General features: G+C 49.6%; 1 protein-coding gene across 1 annotated transcript in view; it reads right to left on the bottom strand.

The window, feature by feature from the left end:
• Positions 1 to 1,692: 1,692 nt before the first annotated feature.
• Positions 1,693 to 20,450, bottom strand: part of PHACTR1 (phosphatase and actin regulator 1) — a 227,667-nt gene continuing 208,909 nt past the window's right edge. Inside the window, exons 9-13 of the mRNA XM_006091776.3 lie at positions 14,777 to 14,832; positions 9,866 to 9,927; positions 4,787 to 4,927; positions 2,513 to 2,589; positions 1,693 to 1,768 (exon numbers count right to left, since the gene is read on the bottom strand). Coding sequence (XP_006091838.2) covers positions 1,753 to 1,768; positions 2,513 to 2,589; positions 4,787 to 4,927; positions 9,866 to 9,927; positions 14,777 to 14,832 — 352 coding nt within the window. The 3' untranslated portion in view covers positions 1,693 to 1,752. The remainder of the gene's footprint in view (positions 1,769 to 2,512; positions 2,590 to 4,786; positions 4,928 to 9,865; positions 9,928 to 14,776; positions 14,833 to 20,450) is intronic.

Here is a 20,450-nt window from a genome sequence, read left to right on the forward strand (position 1 = left end):
CGAAAGGGCCCTACATCTTTCGTCACACCATCTGCACATTCAGACGTCAGGAAGCCTTTTGGGAAGATAGTGCTGACAGCCACACATTTCCCCTGAACAATACTTCTACCCGAGTCAAGAACTATTAAGATTCAGCAAAGAAAAAAAGGATCTAGCGATGGGCAGCGGCATGTTCCAGGTGCTGTGAGGAAAGCGCAGGACAGCTGTGCAGCGGCTGGTGGGCACTGCCTGAAGCACTGCCCTGGGTGGTGCTGGCCGCAGGAGCTGCGGATGCCTGCAGAAGGTAAACGGCCTCCCTGGTGGGTGCACATCCCAGCAGTAACTCCCCTCCCACGCAGGTTGCAGGTCGGGGTGGGGACTGGTTAACTCTTTGCTGTGAAGGCCAAGCTGGCATCCTTCTAACTCGGGCATCCTTCTAACTCCTGGGCACGTGTGGTGGAGAGGGGACCATCACCTGGAAAGACTGTGACTGTGGGAGGCCAGGCAGAGCTTCGAGATGGGGGTCCTATGAGCTCTGTCAGGAGGAAAAAAGGGGCTGCACGGGGCCTCACAAAAGAGAAGTCAAACTCTCAGGGTTTGGGGCTCGTCCTTCCTCTCACTGCACGTGCTACCCTCGGGGTTCCTCGGTCAACAGAGCACTGCTTCCTGTGGTCCCAGGTGAGGGGGGCAGTTAGAGATGCATCTCCAATCACCCTTGCCAGCATCACGAGGGAGGAAGGGTTCCCCCTGGAGAAACATGAACAGGGAAGTACAGCACAAGGCGGGCATGGCTGCTGGCTGCCCAATTCTGGCCTCTGCCAAACCCACAGAAACCCCTCAGTGCAAAGAAAGGAGACTGGAAGGCCATCACGTGGTTCTAGAGTACCAGTCCGTCAGTGGCCGGAAGGCTGGTCCTTCAGGAATGGTTTCTGGCCTACATGTGTGGGGGCCTGTACTCGGGAGCCATTAACTTCCGAGTCAAAGGGTCACCAGCCCTGGGGCAGGCAGAGAAGATGAAGCCCACCAGCCAAGCGGAGTTCCCACCCCAGCCTTTATGCCCTCCACGTGGTCCTTACGCTCCTACACGAGGCTGTAGGTACACCTTAGCAGTGGCTGTTTGTGTGCAGATCACCTGTGACATTGGGCTGTTAACTGAGCAGGTGACAACTCTCCCCTTCTAACCCAGAGCTGCCCGCCGCCTGAGGGACAGGATGGGTGTGACAGTCACCCAGACTCCCCCAGACAAGGGCTCTTCCCTTTTGTTCACTGGAAGGAGGGTGGCCGGAGGGAGAGGACAGGGCAGCTGAGACAGTGCTCCCTCTCAGCACCCTCCTCCTGAGGGGACCCCAAACCAGAAGCCAAGCCTAATCGGCCAACCAGATGATTTGCTTCTCAAAGTCATTCCCAGGCCACGCCCAGTGCCTCAGCTTTCTTTGGACTTAGGTGACAGGTACTTTTGAGGAAAGGTCGCTGGAGCCTAAGTGAGGACCGGGGCTGAAAGTCTTCTGCGAGGCTGCAGGGGCTCTCGGCCTGCCGGGGACGGGCACGGTTCAGGATCCGTGGTGGTGCCAGCAGCTCTGACCACGGAGCGGTGACCATCGCGTTTCTCAAACAGAATCCTGGTTGTGTTTCCTTTCCTTCTCCTTCTCCTTCTTTTAAAAAAGGCAGTTCAGAAGATTTACATCGTGATGGGACGTGAATAAATACCAGCACTTATGGTTCTTATAAATTTATGTTTTGAAGACAGCATAGCACTCAAGAGGAATTTGACTGTTAAGGTCGGTGAAACCTGGGAAAAAAAATAAATGAATCAAGACCAAGCGGCTGCCCGAGGTGTCTGGTTCCACGGCCCTCACCTTCCATCCTCAGAGTCCTTGCTTCTGACAGCAGAGGGGGGTATACATCTCCCACAGAATCCCTGAGGCCCACTGAATCCACCTTCGGTTTTGGAATAGTTTAATCAGAATTCCTATGGACTAGTCAGATGGCCCTGGTGGCCCGCAGCCTGGACTTGGCAGTGAGGTGGAGACCTCAACCTTGTGTCTGCAAGTCCAGGCACCATTTCTCAGAATGCTCCCCCAAGGGGCGTGTCTAAGAATTGTCAGTGGTTCTGTCACTGAGTGACCCTACATAAGCCCATTATCTCTCTGTGTTCAGTTCCCCAAGCAGCACCACACAGGACCACCTGGGAGAATGACAGGGAGGCACAGGGCTGGCCTCTGCCAACTGGCTGTCAATCGACAACGATCTTTTCTCCTCAGCTTAAGTTTTTGTGAAAACCCACCTTGGGGTTAGTGGTGGTCTGCCACTTAGCTCTTCAGTGTGAATGAGTTAAAAAGTGGCTTTCAGAAGGTGGCTTTCAGCTGGGGCCTTGAATGCCCCGCACCCCAGTTTCAGTGGCCACAGTGGGAACTCAATGCAAACCTTTATCTTCTCCTTCCCACGCCCACCACACCGCTGGGACCCAGAACAGGTAGGTCGTTTGGAAGTAGGTCTGACAACTTGAGAGGGAAAAGCACACTGCGATACTCACCTTGTTAGATGTCTACTCAGCTCATGAACTTCCATCTCAGTGCTTTTAAATTCATTCAGCTCCTTCCGAATGGCAGCCTGGAATGGAGAGAAGCCCATGAGGATGCCGAGGGGGCAGATGGGAAGGAGCTCACTTCTTATTTTATTTCTATTTTTTTCCCTTTGACAAAGCCACACAAAATGGAGTTTTCACTGGGAGAAAAAAACCCAATCACCTGGGATATCCTTTAGACCTACTATGACACCCCCTGCCCTTAAATCTAAACCACGAATGATTCTGTATGGGAAACCTGGGCATGTGCTCTTGACCAGAATCGAACCCAGGACCCTTCAGTCTGCAGGCTGTTTCATCCGGCATCCATAGTGTGCACACCTGCCCACACTCCTGGGCTCCCGAGTACACATTTAAATGTCGCTTGGCCAATGTAGCTCAGCGGTTGAGCATCGACCCAGAAACCAAGAGGCCACCGGTTCGATTCCAGGTCAGGGCACATGCCCAGGTTTCGGGCTCAATCCCCTGTGAGGGGTGTGCAGGAGGCAGCCGATCAATGATGCTCTTCTATCATTGATGTTTCTATCTCTCTCTTTCCTTTTCTCTCTAAAAAAAATCAATAAAAACATATTTAAAAAAAAGTCAACCGCTCACCTTCCTTAGGTAAACAATCTGAACTCATCACAGCCACAGCAGTGCCTCACAGTGGATACTTCTAGAAGGGGAGGGTCACCCCCCTTCCCTTTGATTTATAAACCCTCTCCTCTTTCATGACTCTTGAAGCTGAGACCGTATTTTTCACCATTACGGGTAGATGGGATGTTTTAGATAACCTTAGTATATTCTGTGATAAACTTGAATAACCTCATCCTTCTAGCACTGCCCACCCACCTGGCTGCAGCCCACCGGGAGGGCTGGGGAACCAGCACAGAGACAGGTGAGGAGGGTCTAGGACACAGTAATGCCAGGGCTGAAGTTTTAAATGTGTGCCCTTCCGCAGAGCTCTTTGTAAGGTTGGCATTGGCTTTGGTGGGAAAGTCAAAGCACGGGGAGTCTGAGGCTGGAGAAGTCTTTAGGGAGCATCACAGTGGCTCTTCTCGAAACGGGGGCACGTGAGCGTCTAAGGGCCAGTTAGAAGGAGGCTCCGTGTCTGGTTTCCCATCCCCAGCAGCCTGGGAGGAGCTGGGTCCGCTCCCTACCCAACAGCCTCTCGGAGCTGGAGTCACCCTGTCCTTCCTCTTGACCCCTGCGGCACCCCTACCCTTGGTACCATGCTCACCGCAGCCAGTGTGAGCAGGAGAACCAGGGCCAGCTAGGGCCCTCCTCTGTGGACAATACAGACACCACTGTCTGGGGGGCAGGCTCTGTCTGGGCCAGTTCCGGGGCCTCACCGAGTTCCTGCACAGGAAGAGATGGTGCTGCATTTAAGAAGGGGCAGAGTTTCCCACTCATCAGACCTGTGGGTTGACCCCATGTGGGAGGCCATTTCTGGGAGGTCTCTGCCTCTGACCTCATCAGTTTCCCCAAGGGCAGCGGCTCCCCTGCCCGTCCCTGTGCTTCCTCCTGTCTAGCAGGTGAAGGAGCCACCGGCCCGAGAATATTTGGGGAAAGAAGGTCAGAAGCCCTCCAGTTCCTCGTGGTGACTGGGCTAGAATCACAAACGATGACCAAGCAGAGTTTAATTCTAATGCATGGTCCAATGGGCAGGTAAGAATGGCATCATTTGCATCACTGCATTTCTTAACAAACAAACTCAACTTCAGATTGTATTCTTTCTAGTCGATGGAGGTTTAGTGCAGGGACGTGTTTTGCTGTCTCTGTGGTTTGTGTCTTTGCCACTAGGTTACAACAACTGCCAGGACAGTGGCCTCAGCCCCTTTTGGTTTTGGGACACCCCTGTGGGTGCTGCAGCCAGTGGCTCTACCCGGAAGGTCAGCTGGGTGCCCCACAGGTGCTGTTCTTTCCTCTGGGCACCATCTCCCACACTGTCTTTCCTTCTCCCGTAAAATGGCACAATATTACGTGTCTGTCTTGCTCCTTCTCCAGAGTGGTGAGGAATCAATTCAGTGACCGCTCCCAATTCTCTGGAGCCCTGGGCAAAGGTGGTGGGGACATGGCACTCTCAGCCTGCCCAGCGGGCACCAAACGCTCCATTCCCAAGACCCTGGCCACAGCTTTGCTGTTCATTTCAATACAGCATCCCAGGCAGCAAGCGAGGAACGCAGTGTAGGGGCAAAACCTGGGTGTGGGCCCCTGCCCCCCTCTCCTTGCCCCTCTCCTCACTTTGTCGGCAGCGGTGAGGCGGGTCCACGGCTTGTCCGCCCTGCGGTCATAGTCCTGGGCGTCAGCCACCTCCACGTAGTCGCTGAAGCGGATGAGGATCTTCCTTTCCCGAAGTTCTTCCACGGTGGGCCTCTGGCTAAGCTGCAGGCGGAAGAGGGGGGCACGGTCATAAAGAGAAGTTTGGATCGCTTGCCCATCGTGGATTTACAGGTGAGCAAAATGCGGTCCAGAGGCAACTAGGCATCGCACAGCGAGGGAGGGGCAGGGCTCCCTGCTCCTCACCCGGACTTTTCTAGGAGAGAGAGCGAGTGTTTTATTGTTCATGGAGCTACATTATTCCCAGAGCCACCTCCCGGCCTGTGCACAGCCTGGCTTCTCTAGTAACATGGCAGTGTCTTGGTCTCTGCAAGCAGCCTGTCCTGGGGGGATGGGTGTCTGTCGAGGGTTTTCCCACATTTGTCTCACTTCTCGAATCAAGGTGACAGGAATCTTACACAAAGATTTTACCTTATTCTGGATTTGTGAGTCCACATCTGTGTCAAATGTAGTGCTCTCTGAAAGATGGGCCTGTGCATCACTTCACATACAAAAACGTTTCAGACACAAGAAGGTGGTCTGTGGCTCAGAGGAGACTCTGGTCCTCAGGAAGGTCAAGTGAAATGAAAGGTCAGCCCACGAAGGCAGAGCTAGGCCCCGTTTGTGCCAAGGAAGCCTTGGATGGGCCTTTCGGATCACTCTGCGGTGAGGGACGGAAACCACAAAGAGAACTCCACCATCTCCCGGTGTCACCCACCGACACCCTCTTTTGTTCTTCAATGACATAAGGCTGACGTTTCTCCTGCCTCCTCCTGGCCCCGGGCTTCTTTCTCCTGGAGCAACTCAGCTGCCCTCTCCTAGGATGCTGTCAATTCACGTTTCACCGATATTATTTAAAGCAGTGGTTCTCAACCTTCCTAATGCCGGGACCCTTTAATTCATGTTGTGGTGACCCCCAACCATAAAATTATTTTCGTTGCTACTTCATAACTGTCATTTTGCTACTGTTATGAATCGTAATGTAAATATCTGATATGCAGGATGTATTTTCATTGTTACAAATTGAACATAATTAAAGCATAGTGATTAATCACAAAAACTATACGTAATTATATATGTGTTTTCCGATGGTCTTAGGCGACCCCTGTGAAAGGGTCGTTCGACCCCCAAAGGGGTCGCGACCCACAGGTTGAGAACCGCTGATTTAAAGCAACTTTTTCTCCAGGCCCTGGACTGTATTTAGTCCTTTTAATGGAAGATGCAGTCAGATGCAATCCTACCACAATTGCCTACAGAACACACACACACCAGGGAATCCAACCACCTGGCTATTTCACTGTCTCATGCCGCTGCCATACACCTTCCTGGTGCCGGAACGCTCCACTTGCTGCCAACGGCCCACAGTGGAAGGCAAGACTAGATGCCTGTCTGGCTGGTACTGAACAGGATGCAAAGGGTTTTACAAGGCTCCAGACAGGCCCAAGGCAGCCGCAGCTTCCTCCAGGCCAGTGTTGGGAAGACCTGGGGATCAGAGGCCTCTGGGGCCAGGGCAGGGCCCACCTGTCTGGACTATGAAACACGCCCCCCCCCCTCCCCCGCCAGGTGGTTCTGGTCTGCCCTAGAGCAGCCCTGGTTCTCCTGGGACAGGACATTTCGGCCTCAGTGCTGGCCCGTCACAGGAAACCAGAGGTCTCTCAGGCTCCACGGCCAGGGCTGTACACACAGTGGCGGTCCAGCCTCCTCCACACTGTGAGTGTGGGAGCTTTTGTCATTAAAATACATAAAAACATGTAACGTTCACCACATTTACCCCAGGTACAGGAGGTTCCCACTCACAACCCCCAGTTCGTATTGCTTAGGACTTGCAAGGTTCACCCCAGGGTGCTGGTCAAAAGGTATTATTTTCAAAGTGTGCCACGACATCAAAACGTTGTTAAGCATGGAATTTGTAGTTTATGTTTCTGCAAATCACGACCTGGATTTTACTAATAGTCTGTCGATGGCAGAGTCTGGTGTGAACAGAAAACTAAGTGTTAGCTCTGAAGGTCAGGGAGCATTTTCCATGCCTGTGTCCCACAGGAACCTCAGACACAAGCTCTCCAAGTCAGCAAGGCACTTCCCCAAGTGCCGAGGGAGGCGCTGAGGAGGGGACTTCTGCTGGGAGAGTCTCAGGCGGTGTGTGGGCCGACCAACCAATGGCCGCTGGGATTCCGTGTGAGCGTGGGCTCGTGCCCCTGCCACGTGGGGCTTGGGAGGTGTCCCTTCAGCTTGTGGCTGGTTGTAGCCACTGGGGCATGTGAACCCAGGGTCCTCCTCAGATGCAGAGGAGGTGATCTTGGAGTCAGAGTGGTTTTCTAGGGATAGTGGACTGGAGAGAGAGGTAAGAGCAAGGGTTGGTAGTACTATGTATCAACTTATGGTAGCAATAATATTTGCAATCAAATACTCAACAAGAGTAATTAATTGAGACCCATATTTCAGTATTAATATAACCTGACTCAAGTGGACTTCTTCCCTCCCTCTCTCCCTCCCTCCTTCCCTCCCTTCTTTTCTTCCCATCCTTCTGCCCATTTAGCTAGCTAGCATTTTTTTTTGAAGGGGAAGGAAGGCATTTATTAAAAGACAAAACACAAATTTCAGGTATCAATCTGGCTGAAGAAAATAGCTGCTCTGTGGCTGTGAGCATCAGCTATTGTGTTTTATCTTTCTCACTCGTACATTAAAATGAACTAGAACTGCAAGAACTAGAAATCCTCGGGCTGAGGGAAGTAACTGAAAAGCAGCCACCAGCGCTGGCATCTGGTCTTGTGCGATCAAGGCCCCAGAGAAAGGGAAGGTGCCCAGAGCCCGGAGGTGTGGATTCTCCACCTGCTGGGAGCTCACATCTCTCTCCACAAAGAGATATGAAAGCTGCTTCTAGTCTCTCCCTTAAAGCTGACCCCTTCACTCAAGCTCATTATTCTAATTCCCCAAGCCAGTCCCCAGGGAAGGACAGGAAACCAGGAGGAGGAAGAGGCATTGACCTTCTCTGGGAGACCTGCCAACATGATGGGCTTTCTGAGGTACCTGTCCCTGTGCAACCCACCCCAGGGGAGGTGGGTGTGAGAGGAACCCTCCTCCCTTTCCCCTGATGCAAATTTTCTCTACAAAACTATATATACTTTTTAAATATGAATTTTTAAGTTGATTTTAGAGAGGAAGGGAGAGGACTAGAGAGATAGAAACTTCGATGAGAGAGACATGGATTGGCTGCCTCCTGCACACCCCCTATTGGGGATCAAGCCTGCAACCCGGGCATGTGCCCTGACCGGGAATCAAACCATTGGTTCATGGGTCAATGCTCAATCATTGAGCCACACTGGCCAGGCTATATACTTCTTTTAAAGAGATAAGAATTAGATGGATGTTTAAGTATTTACCTATTATTAGTTTTTAGAAACCCTAAAGTTTAGGAGAATTTTTGGGTGCCAGCAATCAACTCCAATGAACTTTATGAAAACTGGATTTTCATTTTTTGTGCGAATGTCTAGACCAGGGGTGGGCAAACTTTTTGACTCAAGGGCCACAATGGGTTCTTAAACTGGACCGGAGGGCCGGAACAAAAGCATGGATGGAATGTTTGTGTGAACTAATATAAATTCAAAGTAAACATCATTACATAAAAGGGTACGGTCTTTTTTTTTTTTTTAGTTTTATTCATTTCAAACGGGCCGGATCCGGCCCGCGGGCCGTAGTTTGCCCACGGCTGGCCTAGACCTTTCTGTACCAGAAATGAACTTCTTTTTGATGCTGTAGTCATTTCAAGGTCACACTTAGAACAAGCTAACATACTTCCCCTCCCATTGTCCTCACTGCTCACTCTCAGGACAAAGGGTGCCTTGTGTCCAAAGACTGGATGGTCTTAAGGTAAAGAATCAGATGGTGGCTGGGGTGAGGGCACCGGGATGAAGTGAGCTCACGTAGCTCTTGCTCTAGTTCCCACCAGGGGCATGCCAGCCCGTCACTGGCCCTCGGGCACTTGTGTATCCTACTCTTTTTCATTGGGATGGTGTTTGGCTCGTTGCCAGAAGTCCTGGATGCGCTAAGGGAGAGGAGAGCGTTGAGAAACACAAGTCATCGCCTTAGTAATTGGTGTGATATTTTAGGGTCTTTGAATGTCTTCCTTTGTATAATATTTCTAGGGAGAAGCATCCATTAACAAACATTTTAAAAATTGATTTTAATGGGACTCTTAACTGTCTCTGAGTTTTGAGAACCTTTCTCTCAAGATGGTCCCTGCAGGAGGCTGACTGAGACCGCTCTCGTCTGACAGAACATACTATAATATCTTGTGTGTCATCAATTAATTAAACTTGCCAACAGCATCCAGGAACAGCCTCAATAAGAGTTTCTTATTAAAGAGACCACTCATGCAGAATTAAACCCATTTGTGTCTACAGTGCATTGCCAAGCCATCTATTTTTGGGGTTAAAAATATATAAAAATTCTAGTTTATGGCTTCTATCTTAAGTGCTTTTCAAACATCTTCAAAAATTTATCGGTACTTTAGGCTTTTTCCTGATTCAGTACTCCAAATTGATTTAGCATAATCAAGTTAAACTGTTCTTAGTTAATAGGTACGGAATAGTATCAGGGAGGCAAGGACAATTCACACGTTCCCAAGGTCATAGCAAGTAACTTACATTCCAACTACTGATTTTGACCATGAGTTTCCGATTGCTTGATGGCTAATGGTACACTTTTAAAAATAAAACATTCACTGTAATTGAAAAGGTAATGCACTTGACATCAAGTTGCTTGGGGGCAGGTAAGTGTCACAAAAATCAGGCAGCACAGAATGTCACCAGACAAGACTGAAAGTCACGCAGCTGAGTTGACCGTGGCCCCGTGGAGAGGTCCTGGAGAGTCAAGACAGCTGCCCACTCTGCCAGGGGAGATGTCTCCCTGTGGGCTGGGCAGCTGCAGGCCACTGAGGCCAGCAGAGGGCACAGGAGCGGACGGCCGCCCTCCCTCTCCTGCCCCAGCTCTTGTGAACTTCCTCACCTTTCGAGTTAGCCTCCTCTTGATCTCTCTTTTCTCCTCTTGTTCCTCTTGTTCGTTCCGAGCTGAAAGAAACATTTAAGATGGTTTGGATTTTGTAGACAGTGTTGCACACAGGAGCATACTATGAGCCCTTGAGGCTCTGGGCCAAGCACCTCGCAGTTAGGAGAGGGAAAGAGGAAGCTTGTGTCTCCTACCCTGGCCTTGCTTCTGCCTGTGGGGACACTTTCAATCTGGTGGTGAGCAGGCTGACCTGCCTATTTTGGTTCCTTTCTGTCCCCTGGGGTTTCCAGTCTCCCGGCAGCATTGCTGGGTGAGAAGTGGAGCTTGTAAGACAAGGAGGGAGGTCCTAAAAGAGCAGGTGCTGTCAGCAGTGAGGTGGGGCTCCCTTCTCTGGACAGCACAAAGGCCTCCCTCCACTGTGCCCCCAGCCTCACAGTCACTGCAGGGCTCATTGTGATGTGGCCCTCAGGTCGGTGCACTGTGGGAGTAGAACCCAAGACCGGCCCGTGGGGGTGCCTGTCACCTGTGCAGAAACAAGATGAGGAAAGCAAAGGCCAGCCTGGCTGCACCAAGAGGAATTTCAAAACGCTCACCTTTCGCAAGCCCTGCTTCCATTAATTCTTTGAATCTTCTGAGAAGTCCACTGAGCATGTGTGTGGCCAGAGTGTGGGGCACAACTGCCTGCATTGGGACTTTTAAGGAGTGCCTTAGAGGAGCAGGCCCCGGAGCCTGCACGCTGTCAGCTTAATATGTGGGTGACTTGCTCCTCAGAGCCGCAGGTAAGAGGGTCTGGGGAAGGGAGCAGAGGTTTGCAGGACAGAACCCATGGGCTTATTTCTCCTTTCGAGCTAACGGAATGACCTTGAACATCACTTGCTTCTGGGAGCGGAATGGAAGCATGGCTCTAAGTATAATATTGTTTAAAAGCAAGAGAGTCAAAGGTCTCTGCTTCTCACCCGCTGGATTAGAATGGCATTGTGAAAGGTAGCTGCTTCGAGCTGATCTTGGCACAGGGCACACAAAAGAGCGCCCTCTGAAACTGGTTCTCTCATCTTAAAATCACTAGTGTTTAACTATATTTCAATAACTGAATTAATGGATCGCATCATGCACACTTGCAATTCAGTCGTTTCAATACAGGGCGGATCTTTAACAGAGGGAAGCCCCTGTGCACAGAAGTGGGTCCCACCCTGCCCTCCTATCAGCCCTGACGGCAGGCAGCAGCCACAGACAGCCACTTCAGCGCAGAGCTCAGGGGCACGGTCCCTGTGGGGATCAGGATGCTGTATGGGGGCAGCACCAGAAATGCCGTGGGCCGAGGTCCCCACGGTAGCCTGCCCCACAGCGCCCCTAGCCACCCACGCAAAAGCTCCTTCTTTTAGATGTAAAGATCTGATCTCCCTCTCAGAGTTCCTATAAAAATGCAAATTTCTTTGGGATAAAAACCCATTAAACTAGTTAGCCATTAACACCTTAGTAGGCACTAACCTTACAGAGATAAATAAGTTGGGCGGCAGACAGCAAGACTCAGAAGGGGAGAGCCCAGACAGCTGCATTTGCAGGTGGCAGGGAGGGAAAGGACTAGTCTGGGTGGGGGTGCCAAGGAGGCAGCTCGGGCGCTTGGTTAAAATAAAATGTTCAGGGTATTAGGGCCACGAGGGGCTGAGAAACCACCAAGCCTCCCACTCTTAGTTTGTAAAAGAGGATGGGAAAGCCCAGAAGATGAAGTGGCTGCTCACAGGATACACGGCTAATTAGACAGACAGCCCCACTCTTTTCTCACCGGGGACACTGCCCTAGTGTCTGGCCCTCCTTATTACTGGTCACTGGCCTCAGGCTCTAGTCAGGGCTCCCTCACCCTACAGGCCCCTTTGCACGCCTCCAGTGGCATTCTGTGACAGAGCACAGAGCCGTCATCTCCTACGTGCAATTCTTAGGTCCCTCTCAGGGGTGGGGCCCCAAGACCACCTATGGGATCTATACCTTTAGTTCAAAGCCATTTACAAACCCAGGGTAACGTTTTCTCAGGCCAGTGATACCAAGGCAACCCCACTAGGCAACTGGGGAGAGAGGCCAGGACAGGCCCATGACATCATCACACCTGCTGCCACCATCAGAGTGTGCTCATTGTGTGCTCAGGTGTGCACCGTGCCTCACTGGTTGCTGACAAAGCAAGCACTGACTACAGGGCCGGCAGGGTGGGGCTGGATGCCAGACCCAGACCATGCTTCATAGAGCGCCTTCCCTAGCACCCTTGGAGACCTCCCTAGCACTCTCGGAGAGATGGCTCCTCACATGATTTAAACTCAGAAAATAAGCTTTAGAACAGCGGTTCTCAACCTGTGGGTCGCGACCCTTTGGGGGTCGAACGACCGTTTCACAGGGGTCGCCTAAGACCATTGGAAAACACATATAGAATTACATATTGTTTTTGTGATTAATCACTATGCTTTAATTATGTTCAATTTGTAACAATGAAAATACATCCTGCATATCAGATATTTACATTACGATTCATAACAGTAGCAAAATGACAGTTATGAAGTAGCAACGAAAATAATTTTATGGTTGGGGGTCACCACAACATGAGGAACTGTATTAAAGGGTCGAGGCATTAGGAAGGTTGAGAACCACTGCTTTAGAACGATTTGATGGAGGGTCTACTAAAAATTTCTTGTTTCACAATCAAATGGGAAAAAAGAAAAAGAAATACTTATTTAGGAAACAATATTCCAGAATGATGGGGAAAAATAAGAGCCCACAGGAAAAATGAGTTTATTTCCAACAAGTTTTGGAACTGTGAAATGATCAAGCTGTTTGAATTCGGTCAACGAGTTCTTTAACTTGCAGCTATTTGAATAGGACAAGGAGGAGGAACTAGAAGGAAACATGGAAACAATCTTCTAAGCTGCCTGGGTCTCCTGAATCTAAGCCCCCCAGGCTTACTTGACATGAGCAACTGCCTCTAAGATGTATTTGTCTGGATGGCAATAAAAACTCTAGGCAAGGGGCCAGCCATGATCTCCCAGGGTCTGGGTAAGGGGGTGTGTATGTGTGTGTGGGGGGAGGGGTGGGGGTGGGGGTGGGGTGGGAGCTGTGCCTTCAGGAAGCCAGAGGTGAGCTGGGCTTTGACACCACCTCTTTTCAAAATCCTCACTTTTGCTGAGAAGAACTATCTTCTGAAACCTGAAGTTTTCAGCTTCTTTGGGTGTAGGAGTTAGTCAGAGGCCACCAATATAATCTGGCCCATGTACAGACACTCCTTCAGAAGACAACAGATCCCTGTTAGGCCTGTGCGTGGGGGTGAAGAGGCAGAGGGAGGAGGAAGCACATTTACCTGATTTGTTATTTTAGGAATAAATAGAAGGTTTCCTGTTTTTCTTTCTCTCCAACAACGGAGAGTTTATAATAGAACAGGTATCAGGTTGGGGCCAAAAGTGCTCTCTTGACCATGGAAGTCATCTGAAAAAGTTCTAACTGTTTCACAGCATATTAAACTTACAAACCTTAGTGGGTGCCCTTGTTAGAAATATATACATAAATTCCTAGAGACCTAGGAAGTCTGTGAAGTCTGTGAATCTGTGACCTCACTCTGTCACAGAACCACTCTAGACGGAGAAAGGCCAGACCTAAGTATAGCAGCCACTGAGGAGGGAAGCAGTGGCCCGAGGGCACAGGTGGCCGGCAGGGTGCCAAGGGCAGTCACCAGGCGGGTGAGAGCTCTGGAGGGGCTGCCCCGTCCCCAGCCTTCCCAGGGGAAATGAACAGCTCACCCCTCAGTAAACTATCCCAGGCAGACCAGGTCTGCTGACCAGGTCAAAGACCGCAGGGAGGAAGGGGAGAAACGTAAAACCAAGAACATTTCAGTCTGTTCTAAGTGGAAATACCCTCCCACGCAAACAAGTTTCACATGATTGGAGCGTGTGTGACCGCGGGCGCACGTGCACAGCGTAGCATTTCTATGAAATTCTAGTTCTCTTTTCTGGAGAGCAATTAGCAGGGGATGTGTGTGTAGGAAGACAGGGTATTGAATTACACTAAGAATATCTGTTGGCCATCTTGCGAAAAGTGTTCGTGAGTGTGGTAGCAATGGCTGAGTAGAATGTGAGCAGAGACTTCATTGTTTAATTGTCGTACCAGTGTCCACGAGGTACTCGATGTCTTTTAATATTATATACATATTATATAATACTAATATTAATACTGATACTAATATATATAAATTTTTAAGCACCAAGTGGGTTCTCTGTACATAGTCAAATATCTCTGTGTCCTAAACCAAACAAGGGGCTGGCTTATTTTTTCTGTCCACAGCCTCAGCGACAGTGAGTTTTTCTTGAATGAGGGCATTAGGCAGACACCCCAGCAGCCAGCTTGGGGGGTTGGCGGGGGGCGGGGGGAGAATGAGAGATGAACACAAAGCATTTTTTCTTGGAAATGCTTCCCTAGACTGTAAATGTAGTGTTCAGAGGGAGGAGGGTTTGATCAACAGCAGCCAGGTGCAACGGGAAGTCACGTTTTCCAGTCCCAGGTTTCAAATGGCCATTTGCCTTATTTTGCCTTCAATGTAGTATTTGCAGTTTTCAAGGCAATTCTGGTTTAGAGGTAACGCTCACTCACCTCACAATCCTTGGGTGACAAGTGCCCTCACAACACATTTTCAGCTTCTCTCTGACTTACAGCCCACCACAGGGAAGGGGTGTCTGGAGCCGCTAAGGAGCCACGTGGATTGGAACCTGCCCTGGGTGGGGAGCTGGCCTTGGCTGTCCTGACACGCAGGGAGGGAGCCTCAGCGGCCACCTTCCCAACCATTTCCACCCAGGCACAAGGGACAGACCTTGCGGCCGGCCACTAAATCATAACTAAAGCCACCACACAAACATCAGGATTGCCGCGGGCTTAGTCACTTACGTTTCAAAATGTTCCTCTGCTCCAACTCCTCTGCAGTGGGCCTCTGGCTCAGCCGCCTGCGGAAAAAGTCCAGGAAAAGTTTTTGGACCATATCATATCCTCCTTGGGTCATTAATCTCTCCCCTTGTAGGTACACGAGGCAGAGCCGGTGGCCAGAGTTCCTGTTCCATCCTGGGCTCTGAAGGACTGACTAGCACCACAGCCTCAGTTCCTCAATTTCAACCCCAGGACAGGCGCCCCACGTCACGGCACCGGCAGACCCACCCCCTTCCTCCTGCAGGCCCCTCCTAGCCTGCTCCTCCAGTGCCTCAGGCAAGGGACTTCTCTCCACAGAAGTCCCTTTCTTTCCTTGTGGCCTCTGCACTGGGGACCTTGGCCTCTGCCTTTCTCTCCAACCCTGAGGCTAGAGCCTGCTTCCTGCCATGTTTGTGCAGAGCCGGTTAGAATATAAAGAGGCCCATGGCCCCAGGGAGATGCAAGAAGCTTGTCTGTCTGCAAAGTACAATAGGTGCTCTTCTTCTCATCTCCACCCATCACTACGGGCCTATTAGCTCTGGAATGACAGCTGAACAGGAACCCAAGCGACACTCCTGTTGCCCAGCACATAATTTAACCATAACTAGTGAAACACAGCAAGGCCATGAACCTGCGATGATGCAACAGCGGGGGGTGGGGACAGACAGTGGTCAGGCACCACAAAGTGACAGAAGTCACCAGAGAATGGGAAGGGCACCAAAGGGGAGAACTACGTGCTTGTACACCAGTGTACACCAGGTGACGTTCCAGGAACGGTCAGCACAAACCCAGTGGGCCTCAGTATTCAGAGGCATTCGTATTTTTGAAGCTCTTGGGAATTCTTTTTTTTTTTTTTTCAGTTGATCAGCATAGTGAGGTTCTTTTGCCAGGTTCTGTCTCTTGGGAATTCTTTAACAACCCCTCCATTACCCAGCATTCCGCATCCCCCATTGGGATGAGGTGTGCCGGGTAATTGTGGAAGGAGCTGGAGGCGTCTCAAAGTCTTCCACTGGGGCTGACGGGGTGGAAAGGAGCGCTCTCCTCGTAGTAGAGGTTCTGGTCCCTCCCCGAGTATCTGCAACCAGTGTCTGAAGTGCCAGCTCTTTACACATTAGGATCTGGAGACCCAGATGTCAATGTAAATATTTAAAATTCGATGCTATTGTCACTTGCAGTTCTCTTTATTGAGCTGGGCCAGAAAACAGTCTGCTCGTGATAGCCCAGCGTCAACACCACATGCTGTAGACAGCTAGGAGTGGGCTTCAGTGCCAGAGAAAGAACTTCTGGTCAGCAGTCTGGAAACTGCTAGAAACTGTATTCCAAAGCATTTTAAGTTTATAGCTGCATGTTTGGAGGTTCTAAACTTGGACTCAGCAGTCTTGAAGTCCTTTCTGAACTGGCTTCTCATCTGCAGGAGGAGACTTGAGATCACACAACTGAGCAAACGTCACGGGTCAGGAATGCAGCCACTGGCTCCGCTTAGAATGAGCTTCCGAGAGGCTCTCAATTAATCTTCCCCAGGAAGACTTGCTTCTTTTTACAGGGATGCAATGGGACCATTTGGTAGCACCCAGGTGTTGAATGAAGCCAGGGTTCTAAGACAATGTTTTGAACAAGCCCTTCAGATTCAAGGTGGAGCTTGCTTCTTGGAAGTGGGGCTACTGTTTTGGGGTCTCGGCCGGAAGTGTCTGCAGAATTCGCCCATTGGCTCGTGCCAAGCAGCCCATCCGTTCCATTTCAGATGCGCTGCCTGGTTCTGTCTGGGTTTCATTTTTCTTAAGGGTTATGTTTGGAGGGGACAAGACAACAGTGACTAAACTATAACCAGAGAAAGTTCTGTTATTAACCAGGCAGCTTTTTGTCAAACACACATGGTTTCTAATGAGGGCCTTTATGTTTCGTTTCTCTTGAAAGGATCTGAGGACCTCCAGGCTAATCATAGCTATAACATGCAGCTAAGCCCTCCTGAAGGGCACGTGCTATAATTAGCTATTTGACTTTGAAAATGAGATTTGGTAGGAAAGTGGGATTTCGGCATTGTAATGACAAAGCTCTAAACAGCACAGGGGCTAAGAGGTCTGGGTTCTAGTTCTGGCTCTGCTCTGAGCCTATTTTCCTTGGACAAAGCATTGGACCCTGCTGGGTCTGTGCTCTTTTTTTTCCTGCAAATAAATACTAATTTAATAGCTAATGCTGATGTCACGCCCAAAATGTGCAGGCGTGGTTCTAAGAACTGTATGTGTGCAAATTCATTTACTCTTCATAGCAGCCCTTTGAGGTAGTATGGACTATCATTTCCATTGTACACATGGGAAAATGGAGGCACAGAAAGTTGCGTACCTTGCCCAGGTCACATGGCTAGCACATGACAGGGCGAGGACTTAAAGCCAGGCATTCTGTGTCTGTAGTCTCAATACTCTTAACTAGTGTGTTAGCTTCCTATGGCTGCTGTAGCAAATCAGCACAAATTCAGTGGCTTAAAACAACACAAATTGATTATCTTACAGTTCTGGTGGTCAGAAGTCCAAAGTGCATTTCATGGGGCCAAAAGCAAGCGTTAACTGGAGTGTGAGCCTCTGGAAGAAGGACAGAGTGTTCCCAGGCTTTTCTCAGCCTCTAGAGGCTTCCCGCACCCCTGTGCCCGTTCCAAACCAGCAGAGCTGCACCTGCAACCCCTCTCTGACTCTGGCCCTCCTGCCTACTCATTTAAGGACCCTTGTGGTTACAACGGGCCCACCCAGGTTATACAGAGTAATCTCATCTCAGGAGCCTTAATCACAGCTGAAAAAGTCCCTTTCGCCATCAAAGGTGACATGCTCATAGGTTTGGGGATTAGGACATGGACATCTTTTAGGGGCCGATATTCTGTGTGCCACAACCATATGCCTTACTAGTCAGAAGCTGCAAACTGATCTCTGCTGGGCTGGGTTTGACTCTACAACTTCTCCGTAGCAGGCTCAGAGGCTAGAATTTTCCACCTGAATGCCTCTAGATAGGGCGATAGCCCAGTCCCCAGCACTTAGAGAACACGTGTGAGTGTAGTGACCTTTGTCCTAATTCTTCCTTTCCAATCATTCTGGCCCCCTGGGCTCTGAGTTTGAGAGCCCTGGATGAGATCACCAAGTCATAAGAATTCTAACCTTTGTTTTCCTTCTTTCATCCACCAATCTACCCATCATCTACTAAGAGCCCCATTGAGGACCGAGCACCCGGCAGTTCTTAAGGAGCAGACAGCTTAGAGGAGCACAATAGTGATTAAACTTTGCATGTGAAAATTGGACCAACAATTTTCAGGAGCTGGACTGTAATAATAAAATGATAAGGAACTTGGAGATGATATAGACTTCCATGGCAGTTTAGAAGGCACTCTAGATTCTTGCAGCACCTCAGGTTGGCACCCTGGAGAGTTAGCCAGATCAGTACCTATGTGGAAGTAGAGCTGGGCACACGGCAAAACTGTGAAGGAGATAATGTGGGAGCTCTGTCTTGACTCTACCTCCTGTTCCCCTCCCTACCCCGCCCCCCCCAAGTCCCTGGAATGAAGTAATCTGCTCTATCTTATTCCTGTCCAGACCTGTTCTTACAAACAAATGCTATATACTCAGCCATATTCAAATGTAAATTATTTCATTTCACAAATTATTTGAGTGCTAGCTCTGGGCCAGGTTTTGTGTTAGGCTCTGGGGTACAGAGATGAGCCAAAACATATTGAGGCCCTGCCCTTCTGGAACTTAAAGACTGGAAGGGCTGAGGGAGACAGTCATTAACCACACACAGAACTATCTATAAGATGTAACTGTAGGAAGGGCTTCCATGATGAGTCACCTGGGGCAGCGATACTGGGATCTGACCAAATTAGGGCATTAGGAAAAGCTTCCCAGAGGAAGTGACACTGTGCCCAGATCTGAAGAATGGAGGACGCCCGGTTGCTGGAGTGGAGAGAGCAAGGAGAAGAAGGATGGAGGGAAACTAGGCAGGGGCCAGGCCGAGTGGCCATATAGGTTCTTTTTAAAAAAATGTTTTTATTGATTTTTAGGGAAGAGAGGAAGGGAGAGCGATAGAGATCTAAAAACACTGATGAGAGAAGAACATCATTGATTGGCTACCTCCTGCATGCCCCCCACTGGGGATTGAGCCCACAACTCGGGCATGCAAACCGGGCATGTGCCCTGACCAGGAATAGAACCGGTGACTTCCTGGTCCCTGGGTTAATGCTCAACCGCTGAGTCACACCGGATGGGCCCCACAGGATCTTGATCTTTTTATTATTTTTTAAAATATATTTTTATTGATTTCAGAGAGGAAGAGAGAGGGAGAGAGAAACATCAATGATGAGAGAGAATCATTGACTGGCTGCCTCTTGCATATCCCCCACTGGGGGATCAAGCATGCAACCCAGGCATGTGCCCTTGACAGGAATCGAACCTGGGACCCTTCAGTCCACAGGCCGATGCTTTATCCGCTGAGCCAAACTAGGGCAGGATCTTGATCTTTATCTGAGGAGCAATGTGAAGCCATCTAAGAGTGTAAATTTTAAGGTGGGCGAGGAGAGTAGTGAATGAACATTTCAGATTGATAAGACACTACATTGATCGTTATACAGAGAATGGATTGGGGGAGGCAAGATGCAGTTTGAGTAGAGGCCTCAGAAGGCTGTTTGCACACCTGGTAGAGGCTGATGGACACGTGGGCTAAGTAAGGTATAGTGGTAGGCGAGCACGTTTTTAGGAAGCCAAGTTGACAGACTATAGAGACAGCCTATATGGATGGAGGGGGAAGGAAGAGGTACACAGGGTACCTCCCAGGTCTCATAACTTACACAGCAGGATGAATAGCGATGCCAATCATTGAGATGGGAACACCGGGAGGGAGCCAGCACATTTAGGGGAAGGGTAGAAGAAAATGTGAGTTTGGGTTTAGATCTGTTGAATCAGAAAGCTTTTGTGATATCAGAATGGAGATGTCAAGGCAGCTGGATATTGAGCTCAGTGGGCAAAAGTCTAGGCCAGTGATAGAAATTTGTGGCAAGTCTGCAAGAGATGATATTTGAAGCCAGGAGTATGAAGAGAACATAGAATGAGAAGAGAAGGGGGCTTAGGGTTGTGGATGAAAGGGGCCACGTGCTAACCTGGAGTAACTCAGAGAAAGCCTATGTGGTGGCCTTGCAAACTCAAGAGACCTAAAATAACCACAAAGGATGGTCTGAAATTAAAACCTTTTCATTAGAAAGCAGTTTATAGTGGGTAGTCACGTCCTAGGCCAGTATCTTCTCTGACAAAGATCAACTTTACTGGGTCTATTGTCTTTTTGCATCTAAGATAATGTATCTGGTATCTGTGGAATGTCAGGGTAACATGTAACTTCCTTTTTTCCGGACCCCTCAGGGCACAACAAATGGCACAAGAGCAGCTGCAGACCACAAATTCCCTCATTGTTAGTTGTCAGGTTAATTGTTGACTGTTAACTATCCTATGCCCACCTGTGCAAAAGAGGTATGTGTCTTATCATCTTACTTTTTATCCAATCCCAGAGGTTTCCCCGCTTTGCTTTCTCCCACCTGCCTACCATTGATTTCATGTAACCCACTTATGTCTTTTCCTTTGATTGTATAAAAACAGGTGAAAAAACGCCATTCTCCAGAGCATTATCCCAATACATT

The sequence above is a fragment of the Myotis lucifugus genome, unplaced genomic scaffold (assembly GCF_000147115.1).
Source record: "Myotis lucifugus unplaced genomic scaffold, Myoluc2.0 scaffold_95, whole genome shotgun sequence".
Lineage (NCBI taxonomy): Eukaryota > Metazoa > Chordata > Mammalia > Chiroptera > Vespertilionidae > Myotis > Myotis lucifugus.